The sequence below is a fragment of the Euprymna scolopes genome, chromosome 22 (genome assembly GCF_053919585.1).
Source record: "Euprymna scolopes isolate OS-2025 chromosome 22, ASM5391958v1, whole genome shotgun sequence".
Taxonomy (NCBI): domain Eukaryota; kingdom Metazoa; phylum Mollusca; class Cephalopoda; order Sepiida; family Sepiolidae; genus Euprymna; species Euprymna scolopes.
Window position 1 is genome coordinate 39,031,357 of NC_136503.1, and position 18,667 is coordinate 39,050,023.

At 31.6% G+C, this 18,667-nt stretch overlaps 1 protein-coding gene across 1 annotated transcript in view; it reads left to right on the forward strand.

Annotated features, from left to right (window-relative positions):
* The first annotated feature begins 9,621 nt into the window (after nucleotides 1-9,621).
* LOC145243996 (ubiquitin-conjugating enzyme E2 H) overlaps nucleotides 9,622-18,667 on the forward strand; it is a 266,143-nt gene continuing 257,097 nt past the window's right edge. The window contains exon 1 of the mRNA XM_080107143.1: nucleotides 9,622-10,960. Coding sequence (XP_079963269.1) covers nucleotides 10,908-10,960 — 53 coding nt within the window. The 5' untranslated portion in view covers nucleotides 9,622-10,907. The remainder of the gene's footprint in view (nucleotides 10,961-18,667) is intronic.

Consider the following 18,667-nt stretch of genomic DNA (forward strand, 5'->3'; position numbering starts at 1 on the left):
AAACGTATTTAAGAAATTATAATACAATGGGTGCGGCTTGATTATACAACACCTAACTTTTATGTAACTCTTCGAACATATATTGAATCTTTTTTTTTTTTTTTTTTAATTTTCACCTCAAACAAGTCACAGTGCCACTTTGAAGTAAGGGGCTACTATCGGGGACATAAGTTGCAGGGGTATTATGAAAGGAGATGAGTGGCAAGATGTCTGTTCATATTACACTTGAACTTCTGCATGTCAGTAGAGTTGGGAAAGCACAATTCCGGAAGGGATCTCCAAAGTCTAGCAGTTCTGGGGAAGAAACTATTGGAGTAGAAGGCTTTCTTACACCTAGGAATCTCTGCTGTGAAGAGGTGGGATTTAGCTGCTTGCTGGGTTTGTCGGGGTGTTCACATCGAGGGGGTACAAGTGATTGTAGTTCGTCAGAGCATTTACCATTAAAGTACTTGTAGAACAGGCAGAGAGATGGAACATTTCGTCGATGGGTCAGAGGTTGAAGCTTGGATGACAGTTCAGGACCTATCAGGTTGGCAACTCTCTTTTGAACCCTGTCCAGGAGTGAGAGACAAGTAACAGATGCACCAGTCCAAATGTGACAACAATACTCCATACATGGGCGAATAGTGGCCTTATAGAGGTACAGGACACTTTCAGGCATAAGTAGTTTTCTAGCATGGTAGAGAGAGCCCACCTTCTTCGCAGCAGCCTTGGCAATGCTCTCAATGTGTCTATTCCAGTTCATATTCCCTGTAAACATTAGGCCGAGGAGTTTAAAAGAAGTACTTTTGGGTAATGCGTTCTTGGCCATTGCTATTGGTGGTAGAGAAGGTTTCTTGTAATTATTGAAGGAAACAAGCTTAGTCTTGGCAGAATTGAATGTGACCCTCCATTTTTGTCCCCATTCCATTACAGATTAGAGGCCATCCTCTAGTGTTTCTGTCATTTCCTTAGATATGTGTTCATTTGTTTTCCCCTCATGCCTGCAGTGTCATCAGCAAATATACCCATCTCAGAGACAATTTCATCAGGGAGGTCATTTATGAATATCAAGAATAATAAAGGTCCAAGGATAGACCTTTGTGGTACTCCTGCATTTATATCATATTGTTTAGATGTATGACCGTCGAGGACAACCTGGATTTTTCTCTTATCTAAGAAGGATTTAATTAGTATTCTTCCAGGGATACCGTATGATCTAATTTTCCTGAGAAGACCTTCATGCCATAGCCTGTCAAAAGCCTTAGATATATCTAGAGCTACCGCTATGCCCTCCCCTACTTTGTCAAGTGAATGGTATATACACTCAGAGATTACAGTTAGGATGCCTGCCGTGGAATTGGCTTGCCTAAATCCATATTGTTTGTCAGTCAGGAGTTTAACAGCTGTTAGGTGATGGACTAGAGCTTGATTAATTAAGAACTCAAATATTTTGGTGAAAAGCGGGAGGAGGCTAATGGGGCGATAATTTAATGGGTCAGTTCTTTCGCCAGAATTCTTGAAAACTGGTACTACAGAAGCAGTTTTCCAGCAATCAGGAAAGCAAGATTCGTTGAGGCATTTTTTGTAAAGTTTGGAGAGAATTGGAGCAACCTCAACGGAGCATTTTTTTAATAGCACTGTTGAGATGAGATCGGGTTCACATGCTTTTGAGGTGTCCAGGTTTTTTATGATACCATGTACCTGAGAAGGAGTGATTTTCAAATCATCTAGTGTGACGTCTGTCTGTAAAGGAAAATCAGGGAAGGAGTGGTGTCCCGGGTCCAATGTGGAGTAGGAGGCAAGCCTTGAAAATCTTGAAAGGTGTCTAATCAAAGCATTGTTTTTATACAGATTATCATGTACTTATGCATTAAACCATAAACATTATGATTAGCTTACTTTTTTTTTGTACGATAATAATTTTTTTGTACAATGTTAAGTGTCCGGTTAGATTATGCAAAAGGTAAAACATGGATTATTTTGTTGTTTTAAATGCTTTTATTTAACAAATACAGAATCAAAATGAAAACACAGTAAACTACAAAATAAAACAAAGAAAACAGTTGCAATGCTATTCACTTCATCTTACGAGTCACCATAGCCTCCTCCATTTTTGAGGATTTTAAAAAGATGCTTGTTGACGGCCAAAGTAAGTTTTTTGGACTTCACACGGCTTAATTGATCTATAGGCTTCCACTATTGCATTCCAGAGAGCATCAAAGGTGTTAAATTGCATTCTATCAGCATAAATTGTCCGATTAATGATGGTCCACAAATTTTCAATTGGGTTTAAGTCGGAGCTATGGGAGGCCAAACCATCAATCTGCCTTCTGTGAACCCACAATCCCTTAACCAACTCTGTGTATAATAGGGCTTGTGTGCAAGTGCATTATCCTGCTGAAATACCAAGGTTTTTCTCTCCATAAAAGTTTGATTTTTCAGCCAGGAAATGAAAAAGTTCATAAGAAGCTAGCAGTAATCCTTGGAATCAATTTTTACCTCTTGTGGCACCCTAAATGGTCCAATAATCTGATTATGTAAATCAAATTTTTGGTACCAAAATTTAATTTTTCACATTCCTTTGATTCCTGCCGAGAGCATTATACCTCCACCGCCTTGTGGTGAATCTGTGATGCAACTGGGCGACCATTCAGCACCCAAACCAGACGACCATCTGTTTGGTCCAGTCAGCATTGCTTGGCATTCATCAGTGAAGACAATGTTCTTTAAATCCATCTTTAGATATTGTTCAGCCCATTGAATGCTTTTTTTTTTTTCAAGCTCTTCATTTTTCCTTAATGTCCCACACCTTGAAGTTTTCGACATTTGGGGCACTCCAGCTTGCAGAAAAAAATTTCTTGCTAGTAGAATGGGGTGTTCTGACCATCTCCATGGCAATCCAGCGCTTATTCCTCTCATCAAGTTTTCTTAAATGAGCTCTTTCAGGTATTTTCCTACTGGTCTTTCCATTAATTACATAAGCTTTGATAGTTCGATGATCTCTACAAAGATTTTGGATATTTCGATGGCAGACATTCCTTTACATAGCATTGAAGTTATTGGAAGTTAATTGGAATCGGTTAAACCTGGCTTTTCCCCCATTTTGTCACTCACGCTTAATCAACTCAGGCAGCTAAAATCATTTTTTAGAAAAATTCCATAAGCTAAATATTTTTAAGTATATCTCTGTATAAGGAAAAAAATATCAGAATTAAATTATATACTTCAAAATTTTACCAGAGAATATGAAAAAAAATTAAATTTTGATAGTAAAAATTGATTTGCATAATCAGGCTGTAATACTGTAGACCACTTGATAGTATTGTCATAGCTTTTTCATTCAAATATCTGGGATACTGATCACATCTGATGGAAGGTGCACTACTGAAATACAAAATCGCATAGCCACAGCCAAAGTCACCTTCAAGAGATTGTCATTAAACATGACCAACAGAAACATTAAATTAGACACCAAATTCTGAATACCCCAAACGTATGTATGGTCTGTTCTATTATATGGCTGTGAGTGCTGGACAATCACCAACAGTACAAGGAGGAGACTAGAGACAATTGGAACTTGGTTCTTGAAGAGAATTTTGGAGATATCTAGACAAAAAAGAAAACAAACCAAGAGGTATTAGAAATGGCAAACACAGAAAGGTCTCTAATAACCGTACGAAAAAGACAAATAGGCCATGTCTACAGAAAAAGTGGGATAGAACAGATTAGCTTGATGGGAAAGATCATGGGTAGAAGAAGCAGAGGATGACACTGAGAAACATACGCTGACATTGACTGCATAAGCTTTGATAGTTCGATGATCTCTACAAAGATTTTGGATATTTAGATGGCAGACATTCCTTTACCAAGCATTGACGTTATTTGAAGTCGATTGGAATCGGTTAAACCTGGATTTTTTTCCCATTTTGTCACTCATGCTTAATCAAGTCGGACAGCTAAAATCACTACTTTTTAGAAAATTTCCATAAACAAGACTATCAAACTAAATATTTTTAAGTATATCTCTGTATAGGGGAAAAATATCAGAATTAAACTATATACTTTAAAATTTTACCAGAGAATATGAAAATTTTATTGGAGAATATGAATACCTGGGCAACATCAAAAATGATGAGCAAAAATGAATTCATGAATGCTCCGAGAGAGAGAGAGAGAGAGAGAGAGAGAGAGAGAGAGAGAGAGAGAGATGGAGAACCATAGCCGTCAATCCCTGTAGCAGGCAGGACACCACTTGATGATGACGGTTGAATAGACCATTATTATTCCTACTTACTTTTCTCCCCACGAGGGCAAAGTTAGACACAAGGTTGGTTTTTAATGCAGGGAAAATCCAGCTCCCTCAAAAGAGGCACTCTGGATAGGAACAAAAATAAAAATAGTTTCATTTATGAAAAATTTCTCCTCCACTGAACTAGGACAGAAAGGGTGAAGTGTAGTATCAGAACAGATACTACACTGTGTTTGTTCCTAGTCACTTGCCTCCCAACGGGATCAGAGTTAGACACAAGATCAGCCTTTAATGTGGGGAAAATCAACCTCCCCAAAAAAAGGAGCACTCTAAATTGCAGCAAAAATAAAAATTGCCCCAGTCTAGAAGGATTTCTCCTTCACTTACACAGGAAAGAAAAAATTAAGTATAGTATCTGAACAGATACTACATTTTGCTCCTCATCAAAAGACCAATTTTTATTATCATTTACTCACTAGGAGTAGTGACACAGGCCATCATCAAAGATTTCTCTTTGAGAAGAACTTGTGGTGTTCTTTGGAGTCTGAGTGACAACAAGTCTCCCCAGATTTCCAATACTATTCACCTCTTCAGATAACCTTTGCAGATAAATTTGTGTTATCGCAACAACCGCTTACCATTGATTCCTCATTGGCAGCTATTATTGGTCTTCACTGAAATGTGAATGGCAATAAAAACTCCCTCAAGGTCCTAGTCCTCTTTGCAGTCATCTAGTAGAGGTCTGGTTACACACAAAATATTTTAACGTAACTTAACGAATGTGAAAGCAAAAATAAAAATGGGTGCTTATGCACTTTTGTTACTGAGCTATTTTTCAATAATAGTATTTTCAAGTTCAATTCAAGTTTTACGATATCTTTTATATTAAATTGTGAAGTGAAAGTGGAGAATAGTAAGAAAACACCCTCCTCCCCATGTTAAGAATGGCTTTCTAAATAATGTTATTATTTCAGCACGATAACAAAAGTGCATAAGTACCTAAAATGTTATATCTGTCTATATTTACCTCCCCCCTCTCGACAAGAACTAAATGTGATAAAAGACGCTTTTTTAATGTGGATGCAATATAAATATTCCAAAAAGAGAACCCCTGGACGAGAAAAAAAAAAAAAAAAAAAAAAATGCCCCAGTCAAGAAGGATTTCTAGAGCAGATATTACATTTTGATATCACGTGTGTCAGAAATTTCGTGAAAATAGTGAATAATTCCACCCCATCTTTCCAAGCTTATAACTCCTCGAAAAATGCAATTCAAGCCCTAATTTTTTTTTCAATTAAAGGAGCAAGGACCAAGGTTTCATTAAAAAAAAAAAAAAAAAAAAAAAAAAAACAACGTGTTTTTTTTTAAAAAGGTTTTAAACTTCGGACTTTACAGGTAAATTTCTAAAAAACAATACTTTTTTTTTGTTTTAAATTTGAATATATTATTTATTGACCTTTTCTCTTCAATTTGTGATATATAAGACTTTGGTACATAAATTAATTAGTTACTTTTTAATAGACATTTCAAAATGGGAGGCGTGAATTATTCGACCCCCTGTCTTTCCAAGCTTATAACTCCTCGAAAAATGTAATTCAAGCCCTAATTTTTTTTTTTCAATTAAAGGAGCAAGGACCAAGGTTTCATTAAAAAAAAAAAACAAACAACAAAAAAAAAAAACAACGTGGTTTTTTTTTAAAAAGGTTTTAAACTTCGGACTTTACAGGTAAATTTCTAAAAAACAATACTTTTTTTGTTTTAAATTAGAATATATTATTTATTGATCTTTTATCTTCAATTTGTGATATATAAAACTTTGGCACATAAATTATTTACTTTTTAATAGACATTTCAAAATAGTGGGGGGGGGCGTGAATTAAAAAAAAAAGCGTTTGTCTAAAATATTATATTCGATTTATTGGAAAGAACATAAAATTTCACATTGACCCTGAAAATATCGTAAAAATAGAATCAATAGAAAAATTTTGATAGATTTTTAAAATTTAAAAATTGAAAAATATTGAGTTCGGAAAATTCATTACTGTTTTAAAAAAAAATATATTTCTATTATTTTTAAAACAACTTTAATAGTTTATTTTGGAAGTATAATCACTAAAGAAAATAAACAACCCACTTTTAACAGAGAAATTACGAGATTTTTATATTTTATTCGCAGTTTCGTGTTAGAGGTGTCAAAAATTCCTACAAAAATTCTGATACACCTAGATCACGGCTACAAGATCAAAGTGTAGTATCTGTTCTTCAGATGCTGCACTTCTATTTCTTGTTCTCTTTCGGTGGAGGAGAAATCCTTCACGACTGAGACAATTTTTATTTTTGTACCTTTTCTCCACGTTAAAAAACGACCCTGGTGTCTAACTCTGTCCCGTGGGAAGGCATAGTAAATAGGTACAAACTTGTAAAATAAATAAATAAATAAATAAAATAAAATAAAATAAAATAAAATAAATAAAAGATAGCCGTAGTATACATTTTTATTTATTTTTAAATAAACAACTAGTTTTAATTTATAAAGGTAGCGCAAAATTTTATTTCATGTCAAGAAATGCAAATCTAATGCCAACAATAAATCTTAAACCGAATCTGGGCGAAAACCAAGGGAAATTACGTCACATATTCCCACAGTCGTTTGTTAGATACTGCAAGTACTGCAATACTACTGTAATTAAAAAATGTCCGAAGAAAAATAAAACCCTGTTTTTATAGAAAACTTGAAAAAAAAAAATCAAGGCCCGCTGACTTAAAAATATAATATCTGTAAAATGTTAACTTATAGTTTAACTTGAACTATATATTGTCGTTTTCTATTGTTTTTCTAATTGTCAATTTCGATCAAGGCCTGTTATTCTTCTAGGGAGAGAGAGAGTTTATATATATATATATATATATATATATATATATATATATATATATATATATATATATAAACTTTCTAGAAGAATAACGGGCCTTGATCGAAATTGACAATTAGAAACAATAGAAAACGACAATATATAGTTGATATATATATATGTGCCATCAGAGTCAGCCATAACTGGACTGACCTATTATCATGTGGGTTTGTTTACATCCAACAGCTGATAGGCTCTCCTCCCACTCCAACGGCCTCCCACTTCGATCCTCTTGATTTCTCTCACCACGACCACCGCTGCACCTTTCACTCTCCTCACACTACCATTATGTCAACCAGTTCATGACCTCTGACACGCCGACCTTTCGGAGAACGTTCGTAAACACGACATCGAAATATGATAAAAATAAAATTCGGACGAAACAGATTATTATTAATTCTAAGGTTTACGATTTTATGCGATCAACAATAAGTATTTTAATGCCGGATGTCTCTCTTATTAATGTTAATTGTTTATTTTTTTGTCTCTTCTTTCTTCGTGTTACTCGCTCGTTGGTTGCTGCTGGAGTCTCTCGACTTCGAATGGATGCCACCTTGGCACAACATTCATAACAATAACATTGCTTTGCTTGAGATTCGTATATTATTTTAACACCATATATATATATATATATATATATATATATATATATATATATATATATATATATATATATATATATATATATATATATATATATATATATATATATATATATGTATATATATATATATTGTGTATGCATACGTGTGTGAATCAATGAATATATTTATTTTTAAATCAATTTTTTTACATGTAAAAGAAAGTAAACACTTAGTGTTTACTGTTTATTCTCTTTTACATGTAAAAAAATTGATTTAAAAATAAGTATTTTATTCATTGATTCACATTTATTTCGTAATATTTTTCACAGTAATTTGACATTAAAATTTAATTTTACGTATTTAACAAAGGTATGCATCATCATCATCATCATCATCATCATCATCATCATCATCAACAACAACAACAACAACAACAAACAATGTCATCATCATCAATCTTTTTTAACATAAGAAAATAAATACTCAAATTATCTTTGAGCTAAATTAAAAATTATTTGTGTTAATTGTGCATATTTTTTTTCTTCTTCTTTCCGTTTCCTATTTAGCTAATTAAAGATAAAAAAAAGAAAAAGGAAATCTACGTTCACTTGTAGTATAGGTATCATTAAAATATCTCACATTTCGATAACATTCATTATTGGTCTTAATTCGTATATGTTTTTGTTCTGAGAAAAATAAACAAAAATAAATAACTTTTTAACGTATATAAATTACAAATTTTAATCAAATATTTTCTCACTTAAGACCATTTTTTACAAGTATTACCGACTTGGAAAACATTGAATTAAAGTTAGATTTTCAAGACTTTTAAAAGTAAATAAGAATTTTGATTCTTATTTAGAATTTAACCTAAAAAACAAACAAACTACAGATAAATCTTTATGATGTACGTACTCATCATGGAATAAAAATGTCACATTAAAAAATTCACATAAATTGATGTGCTTTTCTTTTTATACAGAAAATCATGTTTAAATGATTTAAAGCGATTAATGTGAAAACAGTAGCATCACAAGGTTGATCCACAAGTTTGAATTATTGTGAACTGAACTTATCTGTCCGTGTCTTTTTTTTTTTTTTTTTTCAATCTGGCTATTGCGAGGCACTATGCAGTCCCTTTTTGCTTACTCATACATTTTTTTTTTTTTTTTTTTTTTGCGAACTTTTGGAATATGACATCTTTATTCCGTGACTGATGAGTACGTAGTATACAGATTTTTCTTTATTTTGGTATTTTCTGTATTTTTTTCTAGGCTGAATTCTAAATAAGAACCAGACTTTTATTTCATGACAGTGAATGCAGTATTACGCCCCTGAATTTTTTAAATGGAGATTGATAATTCATATTATTTGGATTTTTCGGACTACTGTTTTCATTTTGAGTTTTTTTTTTTTTTTTTTTTTTTCACAACGTTTCGGTCGATGTAACTTCCGATCCGTGACAGAGTACTTAGTAAAATTCAATTGTAAACTTACACTCTTCTGTGAGTTGACGGTTCAATCTGCGAGCGACACTAAAAAATGCAATAGCGAATTAAATAAAGGGTTCCGTTTGAAATTCAGTGCAAATTCTCGAGTTCGACAGAAAGATTCCCGAGTTCGACAAGATACACTTGAAAAAGGTCGGAGCTTACATCGACTAAAACGTTGTGCAAATAACACTCAAGATGAGAACAGTAGTCCGAAGAATCTAAAACTTATGAAATGCAGTTTAAGCAATTTTTTCGAAATGAATCGAGTGAAAACAGAATAGGTAAGATATTCCAACCGTGCCTATAATCCAATTGAACAGGTCAACTGTAGAGGTAGGGGGTAAGGGGTAGGGTCAAAGAGAGAAGATTTTTTGTGGGCGTGGTCAATTCTAAATCACGTGATTGGAAACGTCACTGAATTAGCAGCAGCAGCAGTCGAGGAACTTTCGCCATCGTTGTTGGCTGTGTTGTTGTTTTTGTACAGTGTATACATATTAATACATACAGACTTGGTTTGCCCCCTTTTATTTATTTTTTTTTTATTTCATTAACTCGCCATTATTATCTTTATATACAGCTGGACTATTCGGTTGTTTTGTCTGCCTCCGCTCTTTCGCATGTGTGCGTGTGTGTTTTTTTTTTCACCCGTCTAAAAACCCTCTCAAAGACACCAATCGCAATTACAGAAGAATGCCCCTTGTCTGGAACTAAAAAAGGAACGAAAGGATATTTTTCTACGCGAAAACAAATGTAATACTTAAGCTTAGATGTGAATTCGACTGACCTAATCACAGCAATCTTTTTTCTTTTTTGCTAAATAATTTAGAAATATGCGAATTGTTATTCACCGATAAACCTCTAATGTCGATTCTTATAGAAGAGGCCTTGTGTCCATAACATTTTTGATTAAATTAGTGTTTTATTTTGATTTATTATTTTGGTGTCGTCGACATTATTATTATTCTATGTTAAAATTGAAACTCCAGCTGCTTAACATCGAATAAGAAAAAAAATATATATATATACACACACACACAAATATAGTTGGTTTGTTAAATAAATAATTATACTATTTAGTATTTACGTCAAGAGAAAAAAAATCCATCCTGAAATGATTTTAAAATCCTATTCAATAAAGCTAATCGGATATCTCTGATTAAAAAAAAAAAAAAATCTGCTACAGGTACTTCTGGAATTTAGAATTAATTTACTGTCAACATTTTGACTTTTTTTTTTTTTTTTTTCCCCCTGATGGATGAACTGTAATGTTTACTTTTCATGTATACTACAAAAGAAAAAGACAATTTCTTTATTTTTAAGTAATTAGCTGCTCGGCTGAACTTCTTGTTTTGTTTATACTAAACATAGCAATAGTTTCTCTCTACATAGAAATTTAGTAGAGAAAATAAACTAATAATATATATATATAAATATATATAAATGTATATACATAAAACTGCCCACGTTTATTTTCTGCTGCATTTATTTTTGTCTGCTAGTAAGTAAGTTATTTGTAGTTACATCTACAAAAAAAAAAATACTGGGGTCAGTCTTGTTACATTGAGAACCTGGGCGAGGTAGGTACCACAAGGTAAGGTACCTGCTACAGTTTTAAAAAAAGAAAAATTTAAAAAGACACCAAAAAAAGACTGAACATTTCGGGACTCATCACGGATTCGTGGTCGCCATGTCGTCTCCCAGCCCTGGTAAGAGACGAATGGACACCGATGTGATTAAACTGTATCCTTTTTTTACACCTTTTTATTTTATTTTTACTTTTAAAAGAAAATAATTTTTAATTTTTTTTTTTTGTTTCTACATGGACAGCATATTTCTAATGGTTTACATATTGTTATGATGGAGGTACCACTATTCTCGAGGTGATGGTACCATTATTCTTAAGTCTTTATTTTAAAGATAAAAAATGTGATATCTAAAAAATATTTCAATTATTTTTATAGCTTGCCTAGGTACTAGTAGTACACTTATTGATCCGTGCTGAAATAATGTTATTTAGAAAGCCATTCTTAACACGGGGAAGGGAAGGTGTTTTATACCTATTCTGTACTTTAAACTTAGAATTCAATAAAAACATACCATAAACTTTTTAAAAAATAGCGCGGATCAATAAGTGCACTAGCACCTTTGCCTAAAATACCAAGTTTAGTTGAAAAAACAAAAGGAAAAGTCTCAAATGATATTACTATATTTTTTCATCCTAAAACTGAGCTTATTTTTAATTATTTTGTATTTTTATGCTTTGCTGTATACAAATTATTGAACTTACTATTGTTCTTCGTAAATACTTAATTTTTAATTTTAATTTAGGATGTATCCTGTTTCAAGTGTGATTTATTTATGCATTGAACCAAATTTTGTTGTGTGAAAATGTCTTATTTTAAATTTAATCCATACCTATTTTTCAAACAAAGTAGGTAGACTTGTAATATGAGTGATAGCAAAAAAAAAAATGTAATCTTAATTTTAGTAAATTATGAAAGTTATGCAATGAATATTTTCATGCTGTTTATATAATATATATATATATATATATATATATATATATATATATATATATATATATATATATAACCATCTGTTGTTCTCTGATCGTCTTTTCTTTAGTTTTATTTACAAGGGAGGAAATCACTTGAAGTTAAAAATCTGGGTATATTTAACCGTAAACATTGCAACTATGAAGGAAATTGTTTTATTTATACCCTTTGTTTTAGGTAGCAATAATATGAATAAAAGAAACACGACCTCCACCCTCTTCTTTTGTACTATATTGATTATAAATTGATTATAGTTTAAATAATTACTGGAGTTTGAAAAAGCTCAATATTTGTTCCGAAATTAAAGTTCAGAATTAAGAATCGTCAAAGTTAAATCTTGATAATCGCTGACCATCGCTTTTTTTCGTTTGATGTCAATTCTTTTGAACGTTTACAGAATTTTAATCGAACTGTTGTTTTATATATATATATATATATATATATATATATATATATATATATATATATATATATATATATATATATATATAATATATATATATATATATATAATTACCGTAAACTAACCCAAACTTAAATTCGATAAAAGGTGATTTGCTTCGGTTCAAATTCTGTAGAATCACTTTAAAAAAAAAAAAAAAATGATTTTACTCTTAAAAGATTATTCTAATTTATAAATTAGACAATAGTTATATAGTTACGATTTACTTAGACATGTTTAATTATTTTTAGATGGCATTATTTCAGTATTTTTATTTGCAAAAAAGGTCAAACAAATGTAACCAAAAGCAAGATAAGTTTCTCTTCTACCTACCTGGTAGTTTTTTGTACTTGTGCAGTTTTGCCACCGTGCTGAAATAATGTTATTTTGGAAGCCATTCTTAACATGAAGAGGGGAGGGTGTGTTGTAACTATTCTCCGCTTTCACTTAACAATTTAATAATAAAAATGTCGTGAAGCTTGGATTTAACCCGAAAAAAATATTTAAAAATAGCGCGGTGACAAGTGGAAGTGCACAAGCACCTTTTTTTTTTTTTTTTTTTTTTGTGTGTGTTTTAAACTTATTTTAATGCGTTTATTTACTTTAAAACAAAAATAGTGTTAAGTCTGATTTAGGGGAAAAAATGGTTTTGTTATAGCTATTTGAACCAGGAACCTTCGATAATCGATCAAAAACCGAAAATTAAACGATACTTGTAGAACATTACATTGTCGTACGATTGTGACATTTATTGGATCTGTTTTTACCATTATTATTATTTTTTTTATTTTATTTATTTATTTTTTTTTTTTTGAGTGATTGCAGATCCAAATGGTTGTAACGAGTCATTTTATTTTGCGTCCTAACTCAAGACTCGACACTATTTTTGTTTTAAAGTAAGCATTAAAATCAGTAAAAATAAAACTTGCCCATGTAGGTAGAAGAGTATTTAATCTCGCCTTTAGTAACATTTATTTGTTATCGCACCCTTTTTGTTTTGTTAGCTAGTGTAAGAAAAGGAAAAAAAAAAATCAGCTGTGATTCTAATTTTATTCCTTTAAGTCATTTTATAGAATAGTGGCTCCAACAAGAAATGCTGGTTATTTTTGCTTTAGAAGTACGAATGAACTAATAATAATCTACGTTGGGCCATTATACACGTTTATTTGCTAGTCGCAAATCTAAAAACTTCGAAAAGACCAATAGGTATTTATTTTGAGAACTTAAAACATAGAAACCTTATTCAAAATCACTGGATTTGTCATTAAGTGAAGTAAGTGGATTGATATACCGTTAAGCAGAAGCCACTCGGAGTCAACAAAATAAACATTATTTATTTTTAAACATAATTATTAAAATTACTTTTTATAATGGTTGCCGAGAGTATTTCTTCGTGGCTGTGAAAAATTCGAACCTTTAGGTTTGTCGGATAACAAGTAAATCGAGTCTATAATTTAAGTTTCTAGATAAGTCAAGTATTTATCGTTCATTTGCGCTCTTAAACAAAAGAAAAACAGCATTTCTAGGTAGATTCTAGAAAATAACCTATTTATTACATTTTTTTAGGAAATTGTTTGCATTGGGCCTGTTTTATTTTTATTATGATTTTATTTATTTGCCTTCCTTTTATGGCTATCGTGTTTTTGTAAAAGAAAGAACATTGTGTGTGTGTGTGTGTGTATATATATATATATATATATATATATATATATATATATATATATATATATATATATGTAGAATAAACTCATGTTATAGTAGTTGTACTGCTATTCTATTACTACTGAGATAACAGAAGTTATATATTTATTATTGTGTGTGTGTGTGTGTAAGTTAAAACAAAAACAGCATTAACTTAACTCGATATCGGTTTTTTATTTTAACTCTGTTATGCTATGCTCTTACGCATTGAGTTCTCCCACTTAAGATTTCCTACAAAAATCGGTATATCCATTGCGAATTAACATTATTAGAAGAATGGTGCTTGTTAGGATAGACGACGGATCGATTTTTTGATGTCGTAATAAGCAAAAACAATATTCCGTACTTGTCATGTCGGAAATAGTAATATATTCAAAAATTATAAAAATTGAGTAGAACTGCTCTGCTATTGTTCTTAGTAAAAAGTCTATCGCTATAAGGCTAACATTTTGGTCGCCATGAACAAGTAATAATTTTAAATATTCGTTCGAGTTATACCCCCTATATATGAACTCTTCAGCGTGTCCGAAACGTCTAAGAAAAATACGATTTCCCCAATTTTCGGCAAAAATTACTTACTATAAATAACTTTCACTCGATGAATTTTCGTAAATTTTTTGGATATTTTTTATATATATATATATATATATAAATATTTTCGACATGACAATTAAATACGCAATATTGTTTTTGCTTAAAACGACATATAAAAAAAAAAATTGTCGCCTCTATCTTAAGAAGCATCGTAAAAATAAACCATTGAGCTTTAGATTGTTGGAATTAGAAAAAGGGAGTTTGTAAAGTCAGTTAAATTAGAAAAAGAAAATAGATAAAAATTAAAAAATATTCTCTCTCTTTTATTATTAAATAGTATGATGGACCTTTTTTTTTTACATAGGCATCTGGCATCACCACTTATCAAGGCCCAGAGACCACTCGAGGATAAGGGTTACATAGTAGTAAAATTGGACAATATAGTAATTGTTAGTAATGGAAATTCGGTAAATTTGTTAACTTGGAACGACTAATAAACAAAAATTTGTTTATGTTGGACTTGAAGACAACCATATTGTAGTCAGCTGGAAAGCAGGAAAACGGGAGATAGTTCCACAGGCGTGCAGAGTTCTAAGAAAGAAGCTTTGTTCATGGAGTCTACGTTTAGGTTTAGGCACAGATAGAGGGGGGAAATATTGATAGTGCCCCCCCCCTCCATATATTAGTGTCTAATCAATAATAATCCACTGAAAAAAATTGCAACAAAAAACGAAAACCTCAACATAGGGAGGTGGTGGGTGTTTGTTCCGAAAGCTGTTCTTAACATGGGGAGGTTTTGGGGGGGGTATTCAGAAAGCCGTTCCAGGTGTCTGGGGTGGTAGTGATTTCTCGTTCAGGTTCGCCAATAGTAATACTAATTCTGATATTTCCTTTTGTTTTAGAAAGGACTAATTTAATCTTGAGTTTTATAGTTTTGTTACCTGTAACTGTTACTAAAGCAGTAAACACAGGGAGAGAGTAACGGAAGCGAGAGTAATATCACGGCCACTGGTGGTGGTAATACACCGTATAAATTTAGAAGGAATTGAAATAAAATTTATACTTACAACTAAGATATAGGTAAAATTTATATTTTTAAGTTTTACACCTAGTTTAAATTAATATATTTTAATCGACTGTGTCGTTATTATTGATTGGTATTTTTCCATACATGTCGATTTAAAAAAAAAAAAAAAAAAAAAAAAAAGCTGCTGTTATCTATACTTTCTCAAAGACAATTGAGGAATTTTTATTGTTGTGGGTGTTATTTTTTAATGTTTATTATTGAAATTCCCATTCATGGCTGACACCCAATCGTTCTCGCCAAACCATCTAAAAAAACAAAAACAAAATGCTACTACTACTATTGCTCTGTTGATGCTTAGGCAGAATACGGACCGTACTGAAATAACGTTAGTTATGATAATTTATGAAGATCGCTGGGTGCTTATGCACTTTTGTTACCGCGTTATTTTAAATAGTTTTTTTTTTTTTTCCAGGTTAAATTCAAGTTTCACGATATCTTTTTTATATTGTTAAATTGTAAGGCGGAACCACAGAATAGTTTGAAAACACCCCCTCTATGTTAAGACTGGCTTTCAAAATAATGTTATTTCAGCACGGTAACAAAAGTGCCAAAGTATCGATCGCTGTCCTGGAAGAGCGCAAGAAAGAAAAAAAAAACCTGTTTAGTGTTTATGCGTTAAAAGTAGGGTTTTTTGTTGTTTTCGTTGAATATTGTGATTAGATATTAAATGTGAAATCATCTTGAGTTCGAGTTTCGTTTGACATCAGTTCAAATTTGTTTTATTTCGATTTCTTTCACATAATGTTGACATTTTCAACCGTGTTTTTCTCACTTTTAGATTCATAATACTAACTGGACTTTAATGGAAATTATTCCTAATTTCGTAATATATAACGTAAACAACATAAAATTACTTTTCATGCCTAAACAATTTGTTTGCGCAATCTTTAAATATTACCTTGTCCAAATATTAGTCTGTTATTATTATTGCGAGTGTAGCAAGCATTAGCAACTGCCAAAAATAACGGGGTAACATACTTTGCTAGTGTTCGCACTAATATTTATTAATTTATCTAAAATATCATCACAGTCGGTAAAGTTAAAAGAAATAAGAAAACGTCTCAAACTGGAAAGTTAAAAAAACGCTACCAATTCTTATGAAAAGAGGAAAGGGAAGGAAAAACAAAAAAAAAAGGTTCATTATGACATAATGAAGGATTTCCTTTTGATTTGATTTTTAAACATTTGCAATGGTTTTGTCTGACAGTATTTTTTCTCGCCAACGTTTGTGTGACGAAATATATATATATATATATATATATATATATATATACTCACACGCTAGCAGGCCACTCGTAAAATACACTTAAATGATATAATTTATGCAGATTTCGTATTTATGACTATAGTCAATTCTCTATCGATTATTATATTGTGCCAATATATACTAGTGATTCTAAGTTAAAAAAACAAATGACTTGGGTGCCATCAGCTAGAATCGAAACCAAAACCTATGGCCCTCTAGCTTTAGTCATTACCGTTTGAGCTATCGTCAGATGGATGAGGAAGCATTAAAATTTAGCTAACTTTAACTTAAAAATGTGTATTTGTGCATGCATCCAAAAGCACTTAAAGTCGACTTATGTCTGCCAAGTTCCAATTTTTTTTCAATTTTGACCTCTTAGCAGTAATTTTTATCGGCCAAAGACCAAATCGAGTTTGTTCCACAAATCTAAATCCCCTATATATTAAGTTTCATGTAGACCAAAAATAACTGAAGTTTGGTAAAGACTGTTCCTTGGAGAGGCAATGTCATTTTCTGCATCTTTGGATTTTCCCGTGATTGGATATTTTACCCTTCACCAGACTATCCATTCACATGAAATCACGTTTTTTATTCACTCTATTCCCTGTGCTTCACTTTTTGTTATCAAGTAAGATCTATGACTTGTAGTTTCATCAAATACTTTTGTAAGCAAAATCCGATCCCGCATTTTGCTAAATCCTACCCTCTGATGAGAAGGAAAGCATTTTTTTTAGAAACTCTGCGGATTAAGGACTATCCACTTATTTAGTGTTTCCTTTTTAAAATTAAATATGTTTTTAACTCTTTCAAAGTGTTTTTAACATGTTTTATTAACTACTTGTTCTTTTATATATATATATATATATATATATATACAATTCCCTGCTATAACTCTGGCAATTTTCGATCTACAGACTCGAAATTTAATATAAGGGGTATTGAGATTTGGGAAAATCTTTTTAATTGGGTTTCAGCCAGAGATTTGGTTGTTAAGGAGTCAAAGTTCAACAATTTGACCTATGAGAACTCTACCAAACTCCTTTGCCAATTTTGGGTCTAAACACTTGAGATTTTAGACGTCGGTTACTTGGACATGGATCTAACTTTATAATTTGATTTGAGCCCAAAACAAATGTTATGGGGTTAAAATTGGGGTCAAGATTTCCAAAAAATTGACCTCTCAGCCAATTTTTGGTCTAAACATTTGAAATTTTACATAAAGTAAACACTTCATCAAATCTCCACACTAACGTAATGTACTTGCAATAACCCTTATCCCTGAGTGGCTTCCGGGCCTTGATAAGTGGTGATCACTGTGTAAAAAAAAAAAAAAAAAAAAAAAAAAAGTGTATTCAGACATAAGGCAAGCTTTTTAATCAGTTTTTGGCCTAAAATTTGGCTGCCAAGGGCTCAAAGTTCAAAAGGTTTGCTCTGTGTCTTCTCTAGCAAGTAATTCAGCAAAATCTGGGTCTAAACATTTGAAATTTTACATAAAGGGTATTCAGACATGCAGCAAGCTTTTTAATCAGTTTTGGGGCTATAATTTAGCTGCCAAGAAAGCAAAGTTGAAAGTGTTGCCATATGCAAACTCTACCAAACTCCTCTGCCAATTTTGGGTCAAATCACTTGAAATTTTAGATGTAGATTATCTGGACACGAGTCAAACTTTTAATATATATATATATATATATATATATATATATATATATATATATATGCACACACAGTTATGAACAGTACATAGGGCCCGAGCAAAGCCAGGCTGAACTGTTAGTATATATATATATATAAAATTGTATGTGTGTATAATATATATATATATATATTAGTTCAATTATTAAATCATTTCTCTCTCACTGATAGGTTCAGAAGAGTAGGGGTT